The 27,097-nt window shown below is 35.0% G+C and overlaps 1 protein-coding gene across 1 annotated transcript; it reads left to right on the top strand.

Moving 5' to 3' along the window:
* The first annotated feature begins 810 nt into the window (after nt 1-810).
* LOC113349682 (root phototropism protein 3-like) lies at nt 811-3,712 on the top strand. Its single transcript, XM_026593699.1, has 4 exons — nt 811-1,086; nt 1,202-1,271; nt 1,372-2,658; nt 2,902-3,712. The coding sequence occupies exons 1-4, from the start codon at nt 974-976 to the stop codon at nt 3,457-3,459; spliced, it is 2,028 nt and encodes a 675-aa protein (XP_026449484.1). The 5' UTR covers nt 811-973; the 3' UTR covers nt 3,460-3,712.
* Nucleotides 3,713-27,097: the final 23,385 nt, after the last annotated feature.

The following is a 27,097-nucleotide window of genomic DNA, read 5'->3' as shown; positions in this document are numbered from 1 at the left end:
TTCTTTGAAGAAATATTATAGTGGAACTCTTACCACGTCTTATTCATAAATATATACTGCCCAACAAGTGACATATAGTCGTATAAAAGCTTCACTGGACGGACGGGTATTCATCAGGGCCAGTGCTGATTCTAAACACATCAGGTGATCAGAAAACGTATTCTCACGGCTTATTAAACATATATTACTACTTTTTCATTTTAGCTTAAAGATAAGTCAAATTATAAAAGTGATAGTATCTTTTCTCCATCAATCGAAGGAGTATTAGCTAATTTGGCGAGATTGTTTCGAAAATTCAACAGTTTACGAGCATCCATATTTAACTAATTTACTAGAGGCGTTAGGGACTGAGCTAACTATAGTGTACCTGGCTACCTGCAAAAGTGCAAATGGCCTCATCCTAAAAAAAAGAAAAAAGCGAGCACATTACACCATGCATGCACAAGCTGGCAAGTGGCAAAGAATTTGCTGATAGGATAGGAAGTAGCAGGTTGCCAAGTCCAACCCAAAGTCCTTGTTTATCCATTCATGGAATGTAGTGCATTTCCATCACAAAAGGTAGACTATCAACTTTCAAGGAAACCTATCACATGAAGAAGGGACAGGGATCTTTTCATAGAATTGGACAAAAAATGGAGATTGAATCAAATTTACAAAGGACAGAGAAACAAAGATGCAGCAGTGACACTATTGTCATAAATAATTATAATAATCTAGCTAGTGAGGAACTGTATCACTGAGCTGAGCCCATCACTCAACAGCTTGTCAATTAAAAACCCCGACAAACTAATAAGATAACTCCAACATATCTCACATGGCTTTTTAACTCGGAATACTTTCTCTCTTCTTATTATTTTCTTGATTGATAATAATCTGCTTGTTCTCTTTCACTATTTTCTGCTCTGATTTTTTTCCTTTTTATTCAGAGAAAGACTTGTGTTATTTGTTTTAGCTTGTGGGTGTTTCATTCAAAATGTGGGAATCAGAAAGTGGGTCTGTTGCTGGAAGGGATTACGACAGTGAAATACTCAGTTCAAACATACATGGAGTCAAGACAAATGGGTTTGAATTAAAAGATCATTCATGGTATATGCTAAAACTTCAAATGAAAAAAATAAAAATGTAGTCATTTACTTTGATTGTTTTGAAGTTATAGCAGTTGATGAGCTAATGATAATTTCATTTGTCTGTCTTTGTAAAGGTATGTTGCAAGTGATATCCCAAGTGATCTTCTTATTCAAGTTGGCAACTATACTTTCTATCTTCATAAGGTATGTGTCTGTTTCTAAAACCTTTTAGTTGGTAATTGTCATTTTCAACTACTTGGATTTAAATATTTTTTTGAACGACTTGAAATTTTGTATTTTCTAGTATCCTTTACTCTCAAGGAGTGGAAGAATGAACAGAATTATATACGACTCGAAAGAAGGAGACGTAAACAGGATAGAAATGAATGATATACCAGGCGGATCTGATGCATTTGAACTTGCAGCCAAGTTTTGTTACGGAATAGCGGTTGATTTGACGGCTACAAACATATCCGGGTTAAGATGTGCGGCAGAGTATCTTGAAATGACTGAAGACTTGGAGGAAGGAAATCTTGTATTCAAAACTGAAGCTTTTCTTAGTTACGTAGTTTTATCATCATGGAGAGATTCGATTTTGGTATTAAAAGGCTGTGAACACCTTTCTCCATGGGCCGAAAATCTTCAAATCGTTCGTAGGTGCAGTGAGTCGATTGCTTGGAAAGCTTGTGCGAATCCAAGAGGAATCAAATGGGCATACACAGGAAAACCAATAAGCCATATGTCGAGTCCCAAGTGGAACGAGATTAAGCAGGAATCAAGTCCTAGTAGGAATCAGCAAGTTCCTTCAGATTGGTGGTTTGAAGATGTATCCATGTTACGGATCGATCACTTTGTTAGAGTCATCACAGCAATCAAAGTTAAAGGTATGAGGTTTGAGCTTATTGGAGCTGCAATTATGCAATACGGCGTGAAATGGTTACCTGGTTTAACGAAAGACGACGGAACGGAAGATGAGATTAACAATCCTAGAGATGGTTACTCTAGCAGTTGGAAGGGTGGATTTCATATGATAATTTCAGGAAACAAGGAAGAACCTCAAAATGTTGAGATTAAGGAACAACGGATGATGGTTGAAAGTCTGATTAGTATCATCCCACCTCAGAAAGATGGTGTTTCGTGTAGTTTCCTACTAAGACTTCTAAGAATCGCGAATATGTTGAAAGTTGCACCGGCATTGATCACTGAATTAGAAAAGAGAGTTGGAATGCAACTTGAACAAGCAAATTTAGTGGATTTACTTATTCCTTCTTATAACAGGAGTGAAACTTTATACGATGTGGATCTTGTTCAGAGAGTTTTGGAACATTTTTTAGTTCAAGAACAGACTGATCAACTTGCAAGCCCCAGTCGACAACCTTTCACTGATAATCACGGGTTTGAAACAACTCCAAGAGACACTGTAACTAATGCAAAAATCAGAGTTGCAAAACTTGTCGATAGTTATCTTACTGAGGTGTCTCGAGATAGAAACCTTTCTCTTGCCAAGTTTCAAGTTATTGCCGAGGCTTTGCCAGAATCTGCAAGAACTTGCGATGATGGACTATATCGAGCAGTAGATTCATATCTAAAGGTACCAATAAAATTTCCTCTTAATCCTAAGTTAGTTCATTTCGTTTCTCTGCTGTATGTTACTCATCTCATGCTTCGTAGGTAATTTAGGATTTCATATACATACAACATAGAGATGTTCAATTGAAGTGGCTGTGAATCGAACATGCATGTGGTTCTCATCTGTTGCCATATAGTTCTCATCGGCTAAATATGGTGTGCATGTGTTTTTTCTTTTTTTGTTCTGCTTAAAATTTCTACTTAGGCTCATCCAACTCTTTCGGAGCATGAAAGGAAAAGGCTTTGTCGAGTGATGGACTGCCAAAAGCTCTCAATCGATGCTTGTATGCATGCGGCACAAAATGAACGGCTACCACTAAGAATAGTAGTTCAGGTTCTCTTCTCGGAACAGATAAAAATAAGCAATGCAATAGCCAACAATACAATAAAAGAATCAACTGAATCAAGTTACCACCAACCAATGATCACACCACGAAAAGCGTTACTCGAAGGGACTCCACAGTCATTCCAGGAAGGGTGGTCTGCTGCAAAGAAAGATATTAATACACTTAAATTTGACCTGGAAAGCATGAAAGCCAAGTACCTGGAACTTCAGACTGATATGGAGAATTTACAAAGGCAATTTGATAAAATGTCGAAGCAGAAACAAACATCGGCATGGAGTAGTGGGTGGAAGAAATTAGGCAGTAAACTTAGTAAGATGACTACTGAAAATCAAGAAATTGGGCCTCACCAGGTATCAAGTACTCATGTTGATCAAATAAGAAAGGCTCCTAGAAGATGGAGGAATTCTATTTCCTGAGCACGTTCAACCTTTTATTTTTTATTTACTCTAATCGCGATTTCAGTTTCTTTATTGAATAATTTTATATCTATCATCAAATTCTGAATTTCTGTGACCATGTTAGTGTGTTGTTTGAATGTTTTATGACCTTTCGATTTTTCCTTTTAATAGGAAAGCTAGTGTTAAAAATAAAAGATATGATGTTTGAACATAAGGAAGAAGACAGGGAAAAAAAAATCACTCGCATGTATGAGTGCAGTACAAGTTTGAATATGTCATGAATTTGAATACCCGATGATTTTTTATCATTCTACGAGAACACTGCTGTCACGGTCGGGAGGACCGATAGAAAAAAAACGAAATAGCGCCGCATAACGCATTATACATCGTTTTTTTATTTATTGGAATGTTATTTTTGAGACATATACATCGTTTTAGTGGCTGCATGAACCAAAATTCGACGACATAAACTGTTATATATCATTTGTGGTGACTCCATAATTCGTCATGCATCTTTCTTTTTGTTGGAATGATACTTTTAGCCATATACTACCTCCATCTCAGAAAAGGATACTTTCACAATTTCATTTTTGAGTAAAATAGGCAAAATTGCAAAAATCAAAGTATCACTTTTTCCGAAGCGGAATGAAAGTATCACTTTTTCCAAAACGGAGTAAGAATATCACTTTTTCTGAAACGGGAGGGAAAGTAACACTTTTTCTGAAACGGGACGAAAGTATCACTTTTTCTGAAACATGACGAAAGTAATCACTTTTTCAGAAACGGATCGATAGTATCACTTTTCTGAAACGGAACGAAAACATCACTTTTTCTAAAATGGAGCGAAAGTATCACTTTTTCCGCAACGGGGTGAAAGTATCACTTTTTCTGAACGGGAGGGGTGAAAGTATCACTTTTTCTTAAACGAGGCGAAAGTATCACTTTCCTGAAACGGGGTAAAAGTATCATTTTTTCTGAAACGGGTGAAAGTGTCACTTTTTTCTGAAACGGGTAAAAGTATCATTTTTTCTGAAACGGGTGAAAATATCACTTTCCTAAAACGGGGCAAAAGTATCACTTTTCCTGATTGCATAATAGTCATGTTACTGGAAAAATATGATACTTAGAGAGTTATAGTAATTGGACTAAAAGGAAGGGACAATTTTATCCAGTGAAAAAGTAACCAAAAAAAGTCATAGAGAACTTACGACGGGAATCTTTTAGGAATATTATGTTCCAATATTTTCATCAAATTGAACATTCACGTTACTCTTCACTTAAAAGAAAAAGTATACTCCCTCTTTTCGATCCCTCGGTCGGCAGGCCGACCCAATTCTATACTGGTGTTGTTTACCGGGGATTCAAGACCAAAGGTTTGGGTGGGATTTTTTTTTTTTCCTAGTCAAAAAGATTTTGTTTTCCTACTTGCATCGTTCTAGGATTTTAATCATGAAAAAGGCTGGTTTCCATGCGCACCCTCCTCACCCACCGTTACACCTGCAAATGACTTGGACGGTAACACCCACCGTGAGTGTGACCGGATTGCTTATTTTCTTTTTCATAGTACAATGTGATCCGTTTTTCATTAAGTTCAAACTTCTTCAACAGAACTCATGATCATAGATAGTAAGAGGAAAAGAATGGCTATTACTTTGTCCTGTAATGATTTCACTATGCCATTGGTCCCCAGTTCATAGTGTTCCACATGCTTCAATGGAACCGTAAACCATCAAAGGCTTCAACATCTGACAAAAATATCAAGATAGAGACTTCTTTTCTCCTTAATGTGTCATTGTAATCTGCCTTCCATGTTCCAATCAGTGATTTTGTGAGTGCCAATTATGCTAGCCGAATTGGATTTCCCCAAAACCCACGCCCTTCATTACATTGGTAATGACCAGTTCTGGGACCAGTTAGTGCTCTTGTCCAAAACCCATGCACTAAATTTTAACAGTAAAGTTTCTTTAATTTGTAGGGGCTACTAGGACAAGCAGCTCATAATGAAAGTACCATTTTATTCTGTGATGCATGACAGCATGAGTTTTCATGCAAGTGCAACTCTGTAGCACAATTAATCGTGACGCCAACTAAGAAGTACACATCTTCGTTAGAGCATCTATGTTTTAGAATTGCACGACACCTAAGATTTTAGACGTTTTCCACCAAATATCATCTTCATTACAAAGGTGAAGGTCATAAAGAAAGATAATATGGCTAAGTGGGGGTAAAAGAGAAAGTCTAGATTAGACCCTCTCTACGATCTTGGGTCTTAATTCCATGTCATCGTTTGTTTCTAAATTTAAACAAAGTTTGTTAGATAAGACCTTGGACATTGAAGATGAACTTTAGCTAATTTTTTTTTGTTTTTCTTGTCTTTAGTAATAACCCACCAAAAGAAGGTGTTAATAAGACCTTGGACATTGGAGATGCTCTTAGCAGTTTCAACTCGAATAAATTTTAATTCTGAAAATGTCCTAGTGTGGGGAGCAGTGACAACTGTTAGAGCATTGCTCGGTCGAACTCACAAGTGTTGCTATCTCAAACTTGTTGTTAAATTTAGTTGTCAAAACTATATCTTGATTTCTAATCTACAATTAGTTAAGTCTCGGATTATGATAGAATTATAGTTGAGCAACGGACATCGCGGCAGTCATCATTGCGTTCTACCATTTGAAGGAGAAGATCAATCGTAACTTTCGGAGAACTTCTTCAATAAAAGGTAAGTGAAGACTGAACCACCTATTTTTCAAGTTATATTCATCTTTCTATCTATGAGACGATGTCGCATAACTAATTAGACTATCATGCATATACAAGAATTTCGATTCAAGTTTGTCTTGGTAATTCGTTCTCGAAATATAATGACTAAGCTTAATGAACATTTGTTCATACTTGATGAATTTCGGCTAAGGACAATTTTGTTGTTTGCAATCAAAATCATGATTCAAGTTTTATCATACGAAAATAGCCTGGAACAGTGATATGTGTCGTTTGATGTTATTTGGGAACATTTCAAATCGATTTAAAGAGAAATATGTAACTATTGTAGATTCAGATATAAGACAGTGTTATCAGTTTTACAAACTGGGAAAACTGTTATAAGTATGAAGCTGTATCACATGTACTCGTACACGTAGCGGAGTAGCATATTTTTGGTACGCATATCCTTATGCATATCCTTAGAAATTTGTTAACTCGAGAACCGGATCGGTACGTATACCCGTATGCAAAACGAAAAGTTATGTGTTCCGTAACTTGGTTTGTGTATCCATGCCGGTACGCATAGTTTTGTGGACTCCGGAACCTGTTATAGTCTTAAGGTACGCATACCTAAATAGTTCAGTGAACTCCGGAACTTGGTTGTGCTTAATAATATACAAACCGGTACACGTACTGTAACTGACCTGACTCATGAACGGGTATGGTATCTGTACTTTGTACATCTACTAACCATGTCGATTATTTTCAAATCAATAAACTTATTTCTACGAGATAATTAGCATTTGATCAAATCTTTAAAACACTATAGACTTGTTTGATTACATGATTGTGACTCAAGGTTAATGTCTTAAGTGTTTATAAAAATGAATATTAAGTTTATAAGTTCAAATCGGCTAGTTTCGGCTAACCACCTTGAACATAGTCTTTATACACGGTTCAGTTACGGTTTCACCTAACCAGGGTGTATATCTTGTTTATGTAAATCAGATTCAAAGACTCATCTGACGCTGGATAGTGATTGCTTGGTTCCAAATCTATCTTATCTTAAACCTAAAGAAACTTACGCTTGAATGTCTATAAAAGTGGAACTTCAAGCAACTAGATCTTTGAATCCCAACACTACTTTTTTTGGTGTGTTATAGTTGTAACTAGAGTCGTCCACTTCTTGAAACCCCTTTTAGGGTTATAACGACTTCAAATACTTCATTGGGATTCGTGAAGCCAGGTCCAGCTATTTTTTTATCTTGATAACTCGAGTATCCTGATCTTGTTTGATTGTTGAGCTACTTACTTGAGCAAGATAGATAGAAATCATCAAAGTTCTCTTCGTCTCAGCTTTTTCGATTCCACAAGTTTTATACTTGTGAGGTGAATAATAATCTAGGCTGCACTTCGGGTTGCATAAGTCCGTATTTTGAGGTTAGTTGGACTTTGTTTATTGCTATCGATTTTCATCACCTTGATCAAACTTTTTGATCGTAAAGGAAATCACATATAGGCTTAATCTGTGGGAGGCAGATTGGTTTAAAGTCTTCAATTGAGTTGAAGCAATTCTTAGTTGGTGTGACATCAGCTAAGGAAATCAATTGCGCAGAGTCCTGCTGGGATTCAAGAGGCGTAAGGAACGCGACTATAACTGAATTGCTGGGAGGGTTTAATTCGGTCTCAACTACGTTCCAGTCCGAAGTTAATTGGCAGTAGGCTAGTGTCTGTAGCGGCTTAATACAGTTTGGTGTTCATTCTGGACTAGGTCCCGGGGTTTTTCTGCATTTGCGGTTTCCTCATTAACAAAACTTCTGGTTTCTGTGTTATTTATTTTTACGCATTATATTGTTGGTTTATTTAACGATTGGTACCCAGCAAATGTCCAATACCTAGTTTTGGTACCCAACATTTGAAATATTAGTGCTTGGTACCTAAATTTGTGAAGGACAAGCAAGTCAAACAGTTGACTTAACAAATTAAAGATTATGTTTTATAATGAAATTATTATTTTTAAGCCCCAAAAATTTAAATACCCCTTGATCCGATGGTCATAAAGAAAGATCCAACATAACTTTTGCTTTTAATTATTCAGTAGATCTTCGCCGGCGCCAAACTAAATTAAAGATACAATAGTTAGGGTTGCCGAATATAATTAGGGATTTGAGTAATTTCTGCTCGATTTGTTTAATTAAGCTTAGTATTTTGTTAGATTTATACATTATTCAAGTTTTACCGATTCATGATTGACTTCTTTGTTTTCTTCATTATTACAACAACTCTTAAGTGGTTTTGAATTCAAGATTCAGCATCAAAACACGATTATGGTAATGATTCGTAGCATCAAAAACCCATATCTGAAATCATACTAAAACCTAAATAACAATGGTAATGATTCACAGAAGATGGTCTTTGTGATGATCCCAATCACGGTGTGGCTACGTTGGTTTTAAGTACATGATTTTTGGTTTATCAAGGAATTCTATAATTAATCTCGAAGAAATAATGATGTTGTCATTTACTGTCGTAGGAGATTTGAAAAGGAAATGTGTTTGAGACTAACATGGAACGATTGGTATGAGATGATAAGAATAGGTTTTTATGAATCTGGAGAGATCTCCACTGATCTTCAACCGCTTGAGTTCTCATTAGAAATTCCCCAAGAGCAATTGCCCTTTTTTCTTGAATTATGGTCTGGTACGGGCCTTCCTGATTTCACTGAAAAAATTAGGAAAGAATTGTGCATGTGAAACGGTGGTGGGTGATATGTTTTGGCTATGAAATAGAAAAAGAGAGGAAGAAGATGGTTTATGTGAAGGGTAAAATTGTCAAACCAATTTTATATTTTAATGGAAATTAGAATAAAGTAAAAAAAAAATATGGTCAAATGAAGTATTTAATGGTAGTTAACGGTCAACGTCTTGTCAAGGTACCAACCCTTAATATTTCAAATGTTGGGTACCAAAGCTAGATGTTGGACATTTGTTGGGTACCAAATGTTAAATAGCCCTATATTGTTTATCTTTATAATTGAAATATCAAATATTATGCATTAATCCATCATAGTAGATACACCCCGCCTTGTTTTTTGGATACGACTTGATTGATTACTTGGGAAATTGATCTTTGGAATCACCCAAGTACTCTCACCCGGAAATCAGGTTCACAGACTTGTGTCTGTAAACGTTCTGATTTGATAGATGTAAATATAACTCTAAATATTATTTCTTGATTGAGATTCATTAAGTTGAACTCTCAGATTATACTTGAGTTTGTCCATAAATATTTCCTAAGAAAAAGTTGATGGTGTATTTTGGTACCCCTGCGTTTTCAATTCGTATCAGAGCATGTTAGAGCATAGCTCGGTTGAACTCACCAATAGTTGGTATGTCAAGTTTGATTGTCATATTTTAGTATCAAAACTCATCTAGAGTCGCTTGATTAAATACTAGAATCAACCTCGTTTAGGTTAGACTAGAAAGTATAGGAATTTTGAGACATACAAGTATTACTCCGAAGACCTGAAGAATGTGAAGAAGTAGCGAATTACAACGACGACATCGCCCTTCCACTTGAGGTTAGTAATATTGACTTGAAATATTTCATTCTTAATGTATCTTTCAAGTCATGCTATATTGAAAACATAACTTCGAAGCTGTATATACTGTACATATGGTATAATATTCTAATAATGTGAGATGATCATAATAGTATGATCATAGTATTAGGGAATTAGACTACGAAGTATAACGCTTTTCTTTTGAACTTCGTAGATATTGAATGGGTTATGGTTAAGATTTCATCCTAGGAAACAATGTTTTACATTTGTTTAAAGGAAGTACATTCATGAACTTGTTTCGTTGAATCGAAAGGTAAATCATTAGGCTTATTGGTCCGGCTATTCATTGCAAATCTTTGGATGACCAATATGTGTGAGATGGTAGAACCGATCTTAACTTAGGTAAGGTATCTTGGTATAACTCACAATGCCTGACTTATGATTTGGTATGACTAGTTTTTATTAATTGGTATAACCGATCCTAAGTAATCACCATGTGATGGTATGATCGATCCTTGTAATTGGTGTGACCGATCCTGGTAATTGGTGTAACCTATCCTAGTAATTGGTGTAACCGATCACGAGTGTTGTGTGACTGATCCTTGTAATTGGTAACCGATCTTGGTAACTGGTGTGACCGATCACAAGTAATTAATACCATGTATAGATGGAACCGATCCTTGTAATTGGTGTGACCAATCACAAGTGTTTCCATATGTAGGTATAACCCGATCCTAGTGATTAGTAGAACCGATTGAACCCATGTATGTGATTTGGTATTTCATCAAAACAAAGTATTTTTTGAATACAGGTAAACCAATTCTAAACTTGTTTGGAAGTGTGGTATAACCGATCCCAAGAATGCAAATCCATGTAAATATGAAATAAGGATATGTAGTGAAAAGATGTCAACATGCTTTGAACATGAGCAGTAACTCTTATCATTTATTGTTCAAAGATATTCCTTAGTACTCAAGGTGATATTGTGCCGAAATAAGTTAAGAATCTTCTAATTAAAGTTTTTGATTTTATATACATTAATTACTAGCAATTAATGTGTATCTCTAGAAAATAAAAATTAGTAATGTGCATTTACTAGTTGGAGATTTCCTACTGAGAGATGTCGGAAATATTGGACAAGCATTTATTGGAATTATGAAAACCGAATTTCGCCATTCATTGAATATCTTGAGAATATTTTCGGTTTTGGAAATTCTTTGGTGTCCAAACATCCTTGGTTTATAAATTCTTAAGTTTGCATTTCTAGCGAACTATCCTAAGAGCCAGGCAAATGATGTGTTTTCAAAGTTGTTGTAGTAGTATGATTCGTTCAAGACTTGTGAAAGAATATTTTTAGATTTTTTTTAATAAATAAAAATAACAAACTAAATTAAAAAGATGTTGTGAAAATTATGGAGAGAATAGGACTAGGATTCCACCACTGGTTGATATTAGTGATTTAATAAAACAATAATTATGCAACTCAACATTCAGATTGATTCTAATAGTATTGCCTAGACATGTAGATTTCCAAAAGAATAGATGTTAATCCAAGCATTGAATATCAAAACCCTAAAGCAAGCATATTCTATCAAGATAAAATACACCTAACTAATCAAAATCATATAAACAATTTTTAGTTCAATGCAAGAATCATAATAAAGTTGTTGTAATTAATTAATAAAAATATATCACTTTTACCGAAACAACGGCTTCCTCCATAGCCCCAAGGATTGGGTTTAGCTCCGCATATTGGAAACACACTCAGAATAATTTTTCATTGCTCAAAAGTGTTTACAAGTGATGAAATGAGAGAAAATAATGATTAAACCGGGTTTGCTCTAAACGATCCCCAAACTCTCCATCCCCTCACTGATACCCAAGACACTCTTATTTATACTATGAAGCCAATCTTAGGTCGACAATCATCTCAATTACTCCAAAAGATCTTTGCAGTTAATGAAAGTATTTCACGGGAATATTTCCTCTCCATTTTCACACGTCTTCTGAGTTGTATGGTGTATCCAAATCTTCTCATTTAATTGAGCCAAATAATGAAGAGAATATCTTCAATTAATTCCGTGAATAATTCCTTTCCTGTTTTCGAAAATATCCAAAAGTATACGATTTCCTTTCATTCAAGACACGTACAAAATCTTACTATCATGGTAAGAAGATAATCATGTCTTAAAGACACAAATATCCCCATAATATCATGACCAGAATCTCACACAGTTGAGATTTCTTTTCCCGCCAAATATCTTTCCCGTGAGGAAGAAGATGGGTGCCCCCTATCCGGTCCTGGGGTGCGAATAGCAGATGCCATGAGGGGTGTCTCTGATCATCTTCTTGGGTGAAAATATCCTTTGGGTACCCCTTATCATTTGGGCACCCCTTATCCACAAGTGAGAGTCTGAATAACACGTTTCTTCCGGTGCTTTAGACGACTTTTCGAGCCGATTTTTCAAAAAATACCTAAAAACACATAAAATACCATAATAAGTACAAAAAATCGAGTACCAACAATACATGAAATTAAGGACAACGTAGACACAAAAATGTGTCTATCAAATACCCCCAAACTTATTATTTGCTAGTCCTCGAGCAAATCTAAAAAAAAAAATGACCACACTTAGCACGTGCAGCAATCCGTTAAACCGCTAGGTGGCCCTAGTGGCGGAGTGTTGTCTCCGCAGGGTTTACCAGAGGTGTACCCACAAAACCTTTACTCCAGACCCTAGCTATCTACGCAGAACCTTGGAAGGCACTAAATAATATCCTTGGTTGACATACAATCATTGACTATAGGAGAAAGTACCCTGATGCGAAATTCCAATTGTTGTACACGAGTTTGCACTCAACATACTAAAATTCATATATAAATGACAGAGCTCTACTTAGATAGTTTCCGTACATCATAACCGGAGTCAACCAATCACATGGAAAGATTAAGAAGATGGATAAAGAGATGGTTAAAAGTGAACGGTGTTTCCCATATCTGTCTGAAGGCCTCTACCAAGGTGAACCTATCCTAATGGACTGAGATACCGGTCTGACTAATATCAACACATCTGACATATACAAGGGCACCAAGGATCGACTTTATTGAATTTATTCCGGTTGGTCTAATGGTCTGGTCTCTTTTTTTTTTCTTTTTTTTTTTGTTGGTATCTCAATCACTCTATTCCACCCTAGCAAAGGTAACAACTTGAATCGTGTGCCCCACCAAGTCATTTAAAAAATAAAAACAGAAGGATTAGGATTCAACGAGATATGGCGAAACTACCATGTTTTTTTAATTCTAACACCTGAGTTCTGTGCTTTTATGAATAAACTCTTTAAATGTTCCATCTAATCAGATTGGTTCCTCAGCTCCTACAACCAAGATGTTCCCATCCACTTAGATTGGTTAGTGCCAACCTTAATAAGCATAAATTTCTAGGCTCTGGAGTTTATTTGTTGCAGCTAAGAGCTAACAAAAAGTTTCTTCCCCACCCCAAACTTAAATCTAACATTGTCCTCAATGTTCTAAAGATGAAATTAAAAGCATGAACAATAAGAAATTTTTACCACTTCATGGATGGAAAAAGAAATAAGGAAGGATATTACCGTAAGCATGAGTACCTCCCAGGAAATGATAAATTTAAAGTCTTTAGATAGACATAAAATACCTTAAAAAGGATTGTCACCTTACAAAGTCATATATCAATAGTCGAAACAATTGTGGGTCCATAAGACCAAATAGAGCTGACACCAGTATGAGACAACTGCACTGATTCAGAAAAATGAAAAGAAGGAGCACGTCCTCATCTAAGGTTTCTGTCAAGACAACTGGGTTTATCTGCGGCGCGTAATTGAACTTCATATGTGTGTCTCGATAAATAGATTCATCCGAAAAATGGGTCTCTAATACCTGGGTTACCTCCTGGACAGTATCAGGAGGATCGGGTTGCGGAGTCTGAAAAGACTCAAGTAATATCTCAGATGTACAAGGCTCGAGTCCCAAGTTAGGGACTCTAATTAGGGATACGATACAATCACAAGAACCATCACACTACCCCCGAACTTAGGGTTCACAGACAAACCTCTAACTATTTCTTGAATTTCCGGATCTTCAGAGTCCTTAAAATACTCAAGAGATTCTTCTAGTTCTCTACCCCCAAACTTAGGGTCATCATTATTCTCAGAAAAACCTAAAACTATTGCCTGAATTTCTGGGTCCATAGAATCTTTAAAATACTCAAGAGCTTCTTCTAAAGATTGATCACATATCTGATCTAAGAGAATGGTTTCCTCAAAATCATCTAAAAATCTACCAGTAAAGTGTCAAGCCAATTATCCTGAACCAAATCCTGAACTAAAGTGCTAATCATATTCACTTCTTCTAAATCATCATTCTCAGAAGGTTGTCTAGTAACATTAAAGACATTTAGTTCAGTGGTCATATTACCAAAGGATATGTTCATAAGCCCAGTCCTACAGTTGATGACAGCGTTAGCTGTGGCTAAAAATGGGCGACCTAAAATCACTGGGATTTGACGACTTGGGTCCTGAACAGGCTGGGTGTCTAGAACAACGAAATCCACAATAAATAAACTTATCAACCTCAATCAGAACATCCTCTATGACACCACGAGGGACTTTGACAGACCTATCAGCTAATTGTAGTGTCATTTTAGTCGGTTTCAACTTACCAAGACCTAGCTGGGTGTATACATGATACGGGAGTAAGTTAACACTAGCTCCTAAGTCAAGTAAATCTTTATCGACCATGTGATTACCAATCGCACAACATGGTGGGGCATCCAGGATCCTTATACTTAGGGGGTGTTTGGTTCAGAAGAATGGAACTTACCTGACCAGCTAAAAAAGCTTTCTTATGGACATTAAGCTTACGCTTTGTGTACAAAGATCTTTAAGGAACTTGGCATAAGCAGGCATATGCCTAATTGCTTCTAATAGCGGAATGTTGATGTTCACCTGCTTAAATGTTTCCATTATCTCGTTGAAAGTCGACTCCTTCTTTGTTGGGGCTAACAAATGTGGATATGGGGCTCTAGGCACAAAGGTAGACCTATCAGGAATTTCTTGGGAATCCTTAGAGACTGTTTCAGTTTCCTCGTCTACGGGCTCCTCTTGGGAAGTAGAAGGTGGAACTACAGTATGTCCACTAGGCATGGCTACCTTATTGTCTACCGTTTTACCACTCCTAAGGGTTGTTATCGAGTTCACATGGTTTGATGATTTCTCACCAGCTAAAGATATTTGATGGACTCCCCTAGGGTTGGGTTGTGGTTGACTAGGAAACTTTCCTTTTTCTCTCAATGTCTCATTTATCTGACTAACCTGGGTTTTCAACTCGGAAATAGCCTGAGAGTTAGCCTGACCTATTCTCTTATTTTCTTCTAAACCTTGAGCAACAGATTGCTGAAACTGCACAGTGTTACGAGTTAACAAAGCAAGAGACTCTTCTAAACTCATAATCTTCTTATCCGAAGGGTTCTGAAACTGTGCCGGAGCTGAAGGATTCTTAGTATAGCCAAAACCTGGGGGAACCTGAGCATTACTAGACTGACCTTGATTCTGGCCCTTGGACCAAGAAAGGTTTGGATGGTTTCTCCAGCCAGGGTTATAGGTTTCTGAATATGGGTCAAACTTCTGTTGGTTATCAAACCTAGTGTTGTTATAAAGAGCATTGGCTTGCTCTTCAACAGCATGGCCTTCCCAAAAAGGCTCATTTCTTCCACTACTACCACTAGAATGACCTAATTCTAAGGCTTCTAACCTTTTGGCTATAGCTGCTATTTTGGCATCTGACTCATAAGATCCTTCTACCCTATTAACATTTCCTCTACTTAGAAGAATTGTTTTCTGGGGTTCCCTACTATTTTCCCATTGTTGGGTCTTATCGGCGATTTCATTCAAAAATGTCATCGCTTCATCAACAGTTTTATTCTCAAACCCACCTGTGCATAAGGACTCAACCATGGTTGTTGTTGAATAATCTAAACCCTCGTAGAGGATCTGAACTAACCTAACCTTCTCCAAACCATGATGAGGACATTGAGATATCAAGTCATTGAACCTTTCTAAGTACCTATATAAAGATTCTCCCTCTTGTTGGGAAAAAGTACATATTTGTGTCCTAATAGACGATGTTTTGCCTTGGGAAAAACTTATGTATAAAGGCAGAAGTAAGTTGGTCATAGGTTTCAATTGACTCAGAGTCCAAACTATACAGCCAAGATTTGGCTTTATCTTTTAAGGAAAAGGGGAATAACCTAAGTTTCAACGCATCATCACTTAGGTTTTTAATTTTCAGAGTACTACAAACTTCCTCAAATTCCCTAACATGAAAATAGGGGTTCTCATTCTCCTTCCCTAAAAACATTGGGAGCATCTGTAAAGTCCCAGGTTTCAGTTCATAATTTGCCTCGGTTTCAGCTAACTTGATACAAGACGGACGAGAGGTCCTAGTTGGGTTTAGCAAAGCTTTCAAAGTTGCCATTTCTGGCACTACCAAAGGACTAGGAGTACTAGGGGTACTTTCCTCACAAAGAGACAGATTCTCAAAACTGAAGTTTCCAAAAACGGGGCTCTCAAAAGAAGAGTCTTCGAGCTCCCCGCTTCACAAGAAGAACTACTAGGTTTTTCACTAATCAAACGACCTAGAGTGTTTCTTTTCCAAGCCCGTTTAAAAACTTCGGGCATACACTAGAAAAACAAAATCAAAAAGAAAAGTCCTAAAAGGAAGGGATGTTCTATGCAAACACAAACAAGGCTGACTCCACCACAAACCTACTGATTTCTAGCAAACAAAAAGCATGATGGCTCCACTTAGATTGTTTCTAGACCAGCTTCTAATCCTTCGAACGGGAATTCGTTACAATTTAAGCAAACCCCTCTGGAATCAATCCGAGTTAAAGTAAGTTGAATAGAGGCGAGGGAAGCTCGGTGGAGCTTTGATACCCAAGGCCTCACCGGTATTACAAGGCGGCGCAGTCACGCATTCAACTTACAGAAACCGTCAAGAACTTCGAAGTATGCATAAAAAAGTAACCAATATTTTTCGAATAATTTTCCTGTTAAGCTTGTTACCCTATCGGTCTCGTTCTAGTCAAAATTTTAGGCTTAGGTTCACGTTTGGTGTCGTTTTCCTAAGGCGGGCAAGAAGAGAACGGTGATGAAATCCGAACCCTTATCTTGTATGGCCAGTCCTTGCCCTTTACTAGGAAATTAAAGCAGCCTTTTTCAAGTCCTAAACATATATGCATACGAAGGAAGACAGTAACTCGCTGACAGGGGATTCGCGAGTGTTTCGACAAACTTACCTCCCGTACCAGACGGGGGATGAACCTTTATAGTCGACTTGGGCCACGACTCCTATGTCATGTACGAACCCTAGGGGCCGAAGTGGTATCGTAATCACCGTCCTTCTCTGCAAACAGTTTATATTTAAACTACCCTTCCGTAGGGTTTAAAAAAAATAATGTCCCAAAATTTAAAGTCCAAAGTCCAAAAATATAAAGTACAAAAGAAAAAGAAAGTCTAAAAAAAATAAAAATCTACAAAAATAAAAATGTCTCTCTTTTTTTTTTCCTCTCTTTTTTATAAAAAAAAATCTTCTTCTTTCGCTCCTTTCGCTTTGCCTTTTACTCCAGTCTTTAAGTATTCACCAAAATCTTTTTCTTTCACTCCAAATTCCAAAATCTGAAATAAAAAGACGAAAACCCAAAAACGTAAAGAAGAACAAATAAAAAAAAAATCTAAAAACTTTAGCCTAAAGACAAGTCCGCGTCGGCGGCGCCAAAAATTTGATGTGTTTTCAAAGTTGTTGTAGTAGTATGATTCGTTCAAGACTTGTGAAAGCGGATTTTTAGATATTTTTTTTTAATAAATAAAAATAGCGAACTAAATTAAAAATATGTTGTGAAAATTATGGAGAGAATAGGACTAGGATTCCACCATTGGTTGATATTAGTGATTTAATAAAACAATAATTATGCAACTCAACATTCAGATTGATTCTAATAGTATTGCCTAGACATGTAGATTTCCAAAAGAATAGATGTTAATCCAAGCATAGAATATCAAAACCCTAAAGCAAGCATATTCTATCAAGAGAAAATACACCTAACTAATCAAAATCATGTAAACAATTTTTAGTTCAATGCAAAAATCATAATAGAGTTGTTGTACTTAATTAATAAAAATATATCACTTTTACCGAAACAACGGCTTCCTCCATAGCCCCAAGGATTGGGTTTAGCTCTGCATATTGGAAACACACTCAGAATAATTTTTCATTGCTCAAAAGTGTTTACAAGTGATGAAATGAGAGAAAATAATGATTAAACCGGGTTTGCTCTAAACGATCCCCAAACTCTCCATCCCCTCACTGATACCCAAGACACTCTTATTTATACTGTGAAGCCAATCTTAGGTCGACAATCATCTCAATTACTCCAAAAGATCTTTGCAGTTAATGAAAGTATTTCACGGGAATATTTCCTCTCCATTTTCACACGTCTTCTGAGTTGTATGGTGTATCCAAATCTTCTCATTTAATTGAGCCAAATAATGAAGAGAATATCTTCAATTAATTCCGTGAATAATTCCTTTCCTGTTTTCGAAAATATCCAAAAGTATACGATATCCTTCCATTCAAGACACGTACAAAATCTTACTATCATGGTAAGAAGATAATCATGTCTTAAAGACACAAATATCCCCACAATATCATGACCAGAATCTCACACAGTTGAGATTTCTTTTCCCGCCAAATATCTTTCCCGTGAAGAAGAAGATGGGTGCCCCCTATCCGGTCCTGGGGTGCGAATAGCAGATGCCATGAGGGGTGTCTCTGATCAGCTGCTTGGGTGCAAATATCCTTTGGGTGCCCCTTATCATTTGGGCGCCCCTTATCCACAAGTGAGAGTATGAATAACACGTTACTTCCGGTGCTTTAGACGACTTTTGGAGCCGATTTTTCCAAGAATGTTTATTTCCAAAAATACCTAAAAACACATAAAATACCATAATAAATACAAAAAATCGAGTACCAATAATACATGAAATTAAGGACAACGTAGACACAAAAATGTGTCTATCAACAAATTCATTTCTTGTTGTTTCTGGTGCAACCATCTATTCAGAGAGAAAGTATCCTAATTAGGTGAAATCTCTTGCGACCGCTCGTTTAAAGACTTCTGTGGGATCAAGAAGCTCTACGAGTACCGTTGGTGGGAAACTAAATAATTGCAGTGTTATTAGTTTTCGATTGATTTGATTAACTAACGGTTGTTTAAACTTTGATTGCACCTAGTTTGTTTATTCTTGAGAATCTTCTCTTTTGATATAAGATTCACTCAAACTAGATCGAAGTGTCGACGGGATCTTTAAAAATGTTTGTAGATCTAAAGACATCTTGTGATAATCCATTGTTAACAGACTCCGCTCTGCGCGTGATTCATCACAAGAGATTCAAGTGGTGTTGTGCAGGTTATTGACGATTAAAGAAGATTTGAAGACGAAGAAGATTTTTTACTGGTTTTCGTATCTCGTGAATTTGTGTGCATAAACCCTGATCGGCTGGGATCCAACTAGAATCAGATTTATTCGATTGATTAGTTGTGTGATATCGGCATTCTCAATATATCTCTTTGAGATTTATTTTGATTGAGTGCGAATCTATACTTGACTATTTCGGTAGTTAAAGTTAGATTGATCTAACCAGACAAAGGAGTTTATTAGATTAAACAACTAAGTAGCTAGGGGTAGTCTGCTTGGTTTCAACCATACAAAGTTGGTTTAGTTTTTGTATAGCGGCTTAATTCTGAGAATATTAAAAACTGGACTAAGTTCCAAGGTTTTTCTTCATTTGCGGTTTCCTCGTTAACAAAACTTCTGGTGTCGGTGTTATTTCTTTTTCCACATTATATTGTTTATCTTTATAATTGAAATATTGCAGGTTGTACGTTAATCAATAATAGTAGATACATCCGATCTAATTTGTTGAATACGACTTAATTGATTACTTGGGAAATTGATCTTTGAAATCACCCAAGTACTCCCATCATGAAATCAGGTTCACGGACTTGTGTGTATAAACATTCTTATCTGACAGATGGAGATATAACTCTAAATATTCTTTCTTGATTGAGATTCATTAAGTTGAACTCTCGGAATTATATTTGAGTTTGTCCATAAAGATTACCTAAGAAAAAATTGGTGGTGTATTTTGGTACCCCCGCGTTTTCAACAACGTCGTATCTTTGAAAAATAACTAAAGCATTAATATTTTCATTATTACCATCTACAACTTTGTTATAAGTAATATTTTTTATTGTTGACGCGTAGAACTTATTACACATCTTCCCTCAAGAGCAGTCTATCATTAATAAATAATCACGAATAAGCATATGAATTAGAAGAGACGGATACTTAAAATGAGAATTTGGTGGTGACAATCCACCCAATATATGATTGAAAATATTGGTTATCCTATCTTAATATAGGACTAGTCGACGAATGTAGATGTCAAGATGTTGAAGAAATTCGTGTTCACTATACATGTGGTGAAAATGAGGACTAACAACATAATCAGATCGATGCTGCTATTGAAAGAAAATTTTCTACAATAAAATTGTTGAAAATTTTGAAAAATATTTAAACTCAGAACTTTTGGATAATTATAAAGACTGTAAAATAAAACTTATAGATCTAAAATTTATATGTAAAGAGAAAGAAAGTGAAAAGATGTGAGCGCCTTACCTGATTTATTATCTCCACTAAATTTATCATATTTATGACAGATAGAGAGTAATGGCCAGGGATCCACTAACAAAAGCTTTTGACAAAACATTTTAACCATAAGATCATATATCTCTGACGGTCTTTATCTTTGATTACATGGCACAAATTTTAGTTTTAGATTGTGTTTGGTGACGAAAAATATGGGATTTATAAAAATCAAAACTCAATATATATATATATATGTTACCTTCTTCTACAATTCTGCTCTCCTCGATCTACTGTTGAAAACTCTTACCCTAGGTGAAATAAAGAAAAGCCCGCCATAAGCGTAGATCCTCATGTCCCAAATAGTGTCGTATATTTAAAGTGAAACCAAATTAGATATGATCAAAATGTTATATGATCAGAAGAAACTTTAGAGATGTTTTGGTTGAGTAACCATGTTGTCTGCACTCTAGACTCATATTTATATTAATGATTTTAAATAGTGAGGAGGTCTCAAAGAGAACTTCATTTAGGCATGTGATGTCAATCATGATAAAAAAAAATCACATAAAAACTTGAATACCAATCGAAGTTTCAAACTTCCCCTTGAATTCAAGCTCTGATATATATCTAATGATGATCAAACATAATTTATTTCTAGTTATGCGTTTTATACACAATTGATCAAATAAGAAAATTATAAATCATCATCAAGTATAAATAAATAGGGATAATGTATTTCATTAAAGTTTTAATAAGATATAGAATAATCCAGATGATGGATATCCAAGTTTTTTAGTAGAAGACGACGGATATTAGGATATCATTAGATTTGGTTTAGATTTGGTTTAGATTTTTAGTAGAAGATGAAATAATCACAACCAAACACATATACCGGTAATATATTTTGTGACATGTCATCAAAAATATATGCGGTCTGATATCAAAGATCATACAGTTGATGAGTTCTGTCATAAAATTTTGTCAAAACATATTGTTAATCGATCCCGACCCTAGAGTAATAACCCACTACCACTAGTCATAAAAGACACTATTCAGAAAGGGTAAAAACGACCTGGTTAAACTTTTTGGTTTCCGAAAAGGGTAAGGAAATCACAAATTAAACTCTTTAATTTCTAAAAAGGGTGAGGAATACACTCCACATCGAAAACTGTGATAATAATTAAGCAGCAGTAAATTTTTATCTCTTTTGAGCAAACGGCTAATACTCCTTAAATGAATGATAATTGAATGCCTAAAATTGGTACTTGTCGATAAATCAGAATATGTGGAGAAAATATTACCTAGACCACTAACTGGCAGTATAATATCTTTATCAAAAGATATCCATTCTTTTGAGGAAAAGAGAGATATACCAGATCAAATCAAAGACCTAAAGATCTAAGACCTTGGATATACTGCACATATAATAACTCGCGAGATTCGAGTATATCCTGATTAATTGGGGTATACCAAATAAAACAAAATATGGTTATTAAGAAGTAAAATTCAAAGCCCTTTAGCCCAATATTTTTGAAAATGGCTAAATTACTTCTAAGTAATTAGCACTAATTCAAACTAATGAATGTTGTTAGAAAAATTTAAATCTAGTTAAATTTAACTTATAAATCTTGTTAGAAGTAATATTGGAAAGTTTTTGGTTTTTGATAATTTCATAACGAAAATGAATTACTCTAGCCAAACACTTCTCAAGATGGATTGAACATGGTTTTGTTGGTTTATGATCGCATGAATTTCAGAATTCTGTTTATGAAAAAGTCTGCAAGCTCGACTACAAAAAAAGCACGCTGACTAAGCACTTTTAGAATTCAGTACATGAAAAGTCAACATGCTCCACTAAAACAAAGCATGCTGACTAAACTTAGTTCGCATGCTCGACTGAAACAAAACACGCTGACCAAATTTAGACGACATCTCAACAGGAAAGGCGTAAAGATTGATCAAGTTTAGTAATTCACCAATTGAATCATCAAATTATAAATTAGTGTAGGTATGTAATTGATTCTAATTTCTGAATCAAGAAATAGGCATCTTCATTGGCATCGGCTTAGATATACGCATCATCATTGGCAGTCTTGCCGCGAATCATTTTTAACTCAAAAGATGCCCTAGTATGGGGAGCAGTTAACGTTGTATCTTTGAAAAATAGATAAATCAATGATCTTTTGATAACCACCATCTACAACTTTATTCCAAGTAATATCTTTTGTCGTTGACGCAAAAAACTTGTTGCAATCTTCCAAGAGAGCAATTTATCATTAATAAATAATCTTCAGTAAACTGATGAATTGGAAGAGACAGAAGTTTAAGATGAAAATATGATATTAACAATCCACCCAATATATGATTAAAAACATTAGCTACTCTATCTTTGTATGGCACTGGTGAATGAATGCAGACATAAAGACGTTAAAGAAATTGGTGTTCATCATATAGGTTGTGAAAAGGAGGAGTAACAACATAATCAAATTGATGTTCTGTTAGTGAAAGAAATGATGGAAAAAAAGAAAAGCTTCTGCAACTAAACTGTTGAAGAGTTTGGAAAAGCTATAAAAACTTTAAAACTCAGAAATTTTGGGGGGAAAAGAAGGACTGTAAAACAAAATTTACAGATCTAAACTTTATATATAAAGAGAAATAAGGTGAAAAGACATGACTTCCTTAACAAGTCCACTATCTGCACCAAATTTAACATACATATGACGTAAAGGGTATAACTCACTACCATCATTCGTAAAGGACACGATTTATAAAGGGTGAAGATAACTTTTTAAAATTTTCGGTTTCTGAGAAGGGTGAGGAAATCGCAAATTAACCTCTTTGATTTCCGAGAAGGATGGAAATACACCCCACATGGAAAACTATGCTAATAATTAAGAAACAGTAACTTCTTATCTCTCTTAAGAAAACGCCTAATATTTCTTCAAGGAATAATTATAGAACTCCTTAAATTGACAGTTGTTAATCGATCAAAACATGTGCAAAAAATATTACCTACACCACTAACTGATAGCTCAATATCTTTATCGAAAGATATTCGTTCTTTTGTAGAAAAGAGATATATATCAAATCAGATCAGAGACCTAATGATCTAAGATCCTGGTTATATCACCCATCTAATGTTTTATCTCAAAAAATTGCATCATACATCTGAGATGAGTTGTAAATGATTAAATTCATAAAATCAGATCTCATATCTAATATTTTATCTCAAAAAGATCTCATATATGGGATGAGCTGTTTAAGCATAAATGAACCGCGACAATCATATATGGGATGAGATGGTAAAATACCTAGTTTAAATAAAATACAGTATAAGTATAACTTTTAAATAAATCATGGAAAATACATAAATGACAAAATTTAATATCTACCAATAACTGACAACTGCATGGCATAAAGTTGAGTTTTGAGATAGAACCCAGGGAGTACATCTCGATAATCAGTATCAAATATATGCATACCTGAAGGTCATGACTTGATCATGCACAAGGCATGAAGACAAATACCAAAACCTGTGTTTTAGAGCGGGATGAAGGAAAGACCCGTAGTTGTAAAGGGCTAAGACCAAGAGATCGATACCTGTAGCTAAGATTATAACAAGGAAAGTGAATCAAATTCAGGTCAAGGTAGTTACTTTATGAGAAAGTAATTCTAGTGGAAGATGACGTCCCCTCCACGTAGTCAAAAGTGGTCCCTCATATGATATACCTTCAGCGTGATAGCCACGTTCGTATATATATATATATATATATATATATATATAGCTAGCAAATATAATCTTGATCAATAAAGAAATTACACTTTTGGTGTTGTCTCTCTTTCTCTTATTCTTCTCTGAACTATTATTCAATACCGACCTAGAGGATAGTCATTATACAATTACTTGATTAGAACAAGGTAATCAACAAGAAATATGTAAATCTTGATCAAGTTCTATGATTCACCAATTTAATAATCAAATGACAACATTTTGTAGATATACAATTGATTCTAATTCCTAAGTATAGAAATACACATCTTCATTGGCGCCGACTAAGATATACGCATCTTCATGTTAGAAACAACACTTCCTTAAATTTCATTAGGTTAGAATAGGAAGTATACAAATGTTAAGACATAAAAGTATTACTCTGAAGACCTAAAGATTCTGAAGACGTATCGACATCAACGAAAATATCATCCTTCTACTTGAGGTTAGTAATACAAGACTTAACTTGTTTCTATTTTTATCTACATTATATTCAAGTCTTTTAGATTGAAAAAAACATGCAAAGTTATATATATATATATATATATATAATTCTAGTACTAGAGACTTGATCATTTTATTATGATCAAAATGTCAAGGAAGAATATATACCAAACTTGTGTATATTGAATTACGAAGTACAACGCCTATCTTTTGAACTTCATAATACGACATACATAATATGTTTGTAACTTTTTACTAAATTGTGTAATGAATTTAGGATTCATCTCATTCCTAGAAACTATGTTTGATTATATGTGTTTAAGGAATTAAACTTACGAAACTTGTTTTGTAGTTGAAAGAAATCAACGCATTGGTGGTCTTGTTCCTATTGGGGATCAATTGCAGGACTGATCCCTACTTGGGGATCTCTAGCAGAACCGATCCATACCTATCTATAGTAGGACGATCCTCATGGAAAAAACGATTTCCTATCTCACGTATACTTTATATGTGTGTGAATTTGGAAGTTGGGTTTGAAAAATAGGAAAGTTCAAGATGTCAACATTATTAGTAATTTGAACATGTATATAAATCTTATCTTTTATTTTTCAAAGATATTCCTTGATACTCAAGGTGATATCCCAAACCGAAATATTTGAGAATCTTTGTTAAGATTTTCGAATATGTATGTTTTATTTTTCCAGAAAGTAAAATATATCTCTGGAAGCTATATTAGTAAAGTATACTTGTATACCAACTAATATTGAGTTGTCATCCAAGAGGGATTTCGATATTACAGTTGGATATTGGTTGGAATTAGACAAAACCGAAAATTGATGTTTATTACATAACTTGAGAATATTTTCGGTCATGTAAATTCTTTGGTGGCCAAACTACTTTGGGAATAAATAGTGAAGTTTTTTCTTCATACAAACTTATCTCGAGTAATGCACTTAATTTTATAGTCATTGTCGTAGCCAACTAATAGTATTACTTATAATACTATATTGGAGAGGATAGTAACCTAATTAGATGAATCTCTTATGTCCGCTAGTTAAAGATTTTTGTGGGATCAAGAAGCGTCTAGATAGTACCATTAGTGGAAAACTAGAATTATATTGTTAACTTAGTTTTCGATTATTGATTTGATTGACTAATGGTTGTTGAACCTTGATTGCACCTAGTTTTTCTATTTTGAGAACCTTCTCTTCTGATATAATTAAGGTCACTCGAACTAGATCAAGGATCGACATAAATCAATCTATTTTTAGATCTGAAGATAGACTTGTGATTATCCATTGTTAACAGACTCTGTTATGTGCGTGATCGATCACAGGGGAATTAAGTTTGTTTGTACAGGTACTTTGAAAACATTTGGGATTTGAAGACAAAATTTCTTATTGGTTGAGTATCTTTGTGATTTACTTCGTGCACACGCTTGATCAGACGGGATCCGACTAAACTTTGTTTATCTTCGATAAACATCTTATCTGCTAGTCATGTTTGATCCGAGAACTATCATTTGGTGGTATCCGACTAGACTTTGTAAATCTTTCCAAACAAACGAGTTTATTAGATTAAACGGGAGAGCCTTTGTCAAACTCAATATATAATCTATGATTCACTTCTTGATATTGAAAGAGTGGTTACCGAACAAATTAGTCCTTAAATTTTTCGAAAGAACATACAAAGGAGTTGAGTGCTTGAAGTCTTCACACTGACTAAAGCAACTTAAGATAACGGACTTTATCTTAGGATTCGCGTGCGTTGGACAGATTGGTTGTAGGCGCAAGGATACTGAAAACTTGGTAAGTATGGGTAGTTTACTTGGTATCAACTATACGAAGTTGGTAGTAGTATTTGTATAGCGGATTAATTCTGAGAGTATTCAAAACTGGACTAGGTATCTGGATTTTCTTCATTTGCGGTTTCCTCGTTAACAAAATCTTAGTGTATGCTTTTACTTTACTTTTCATATTATGATTATCGTTTAGTTATAATTAAAGTAGTTTCACTTGTATGTTAATCCAATCACTTGGGTTGATCCCTATAGTTAACGTTGGGTTTCAAACTTATATTATATACCAAGCGTATACCTTTTTATCCTCATCTTCTTGACAGTCTCTGACTACATTAGATTAAACAAGGTATCAGACTTATAGGTTGATATTGAAAAGATTGTGGAGTACTTGGTACCCTCGTTATTTCAAGTTTCAGCCGCGAAAACCAAGATCAACTGTAAATATTGGCCAAAATAAAAGAATGGTAATAACATCTGAAGGAAATATAAAGTACAATCTATGTTTTTAAGAAAATAATTCCAAATTTTATAAGATAATAGGTAAAATATAAGCAGATGAACTTCAGTTTATCGAGCGGTGTAAGCAGTTGGAAGAAGTAGTAATGTTTCGACTAAGCAAATAATCACGAGTAAGAAT

Source organism: Papaver somniferum, chromosome 2 (genome assembly GCF_003573695.1).
Source record: "Papaver somniferum cultivar HN1 chromosome 2, ASM357369v1, whole genome shotgun sequence".
NCBI lineage: Eukaryota > Viridiplantae > Streptophyta > Magnoliopsida > Ranunculales > Papaveraceae > Papaver > Papaver somniferum.
This window is presented reverse-complemented; position numbering and strand designations above follow the sequence as displayed.

What these genes read in the sequence shown, in the direction of transcription:
- LOC113349682 (XM_026593699.1), top strand. Translation starts at nt 974, where the DNA reads ATGTGGGAATCAGAAAGTGGGTCTGTTGCTGGAAGGGATTACGACAGT. An exon ending in GAATTAAAAGATCATTCATG is followed by an intron (nt 1,087 to 1,201) that starts GTATATGCTAAA and finishes GTCTTTGTAAAG; the next exon opens with GTATGTTGCAAGTGATATCC. An exon ending in ATACTTTCTATCTTCATAAG is followed by an intron (nt 1,272 to 1,371) that starts GTATGTGTCTGT and finishes TGTATTTTCTAG; the next exon opens with TATCCTTTACTCTCAAGGAG.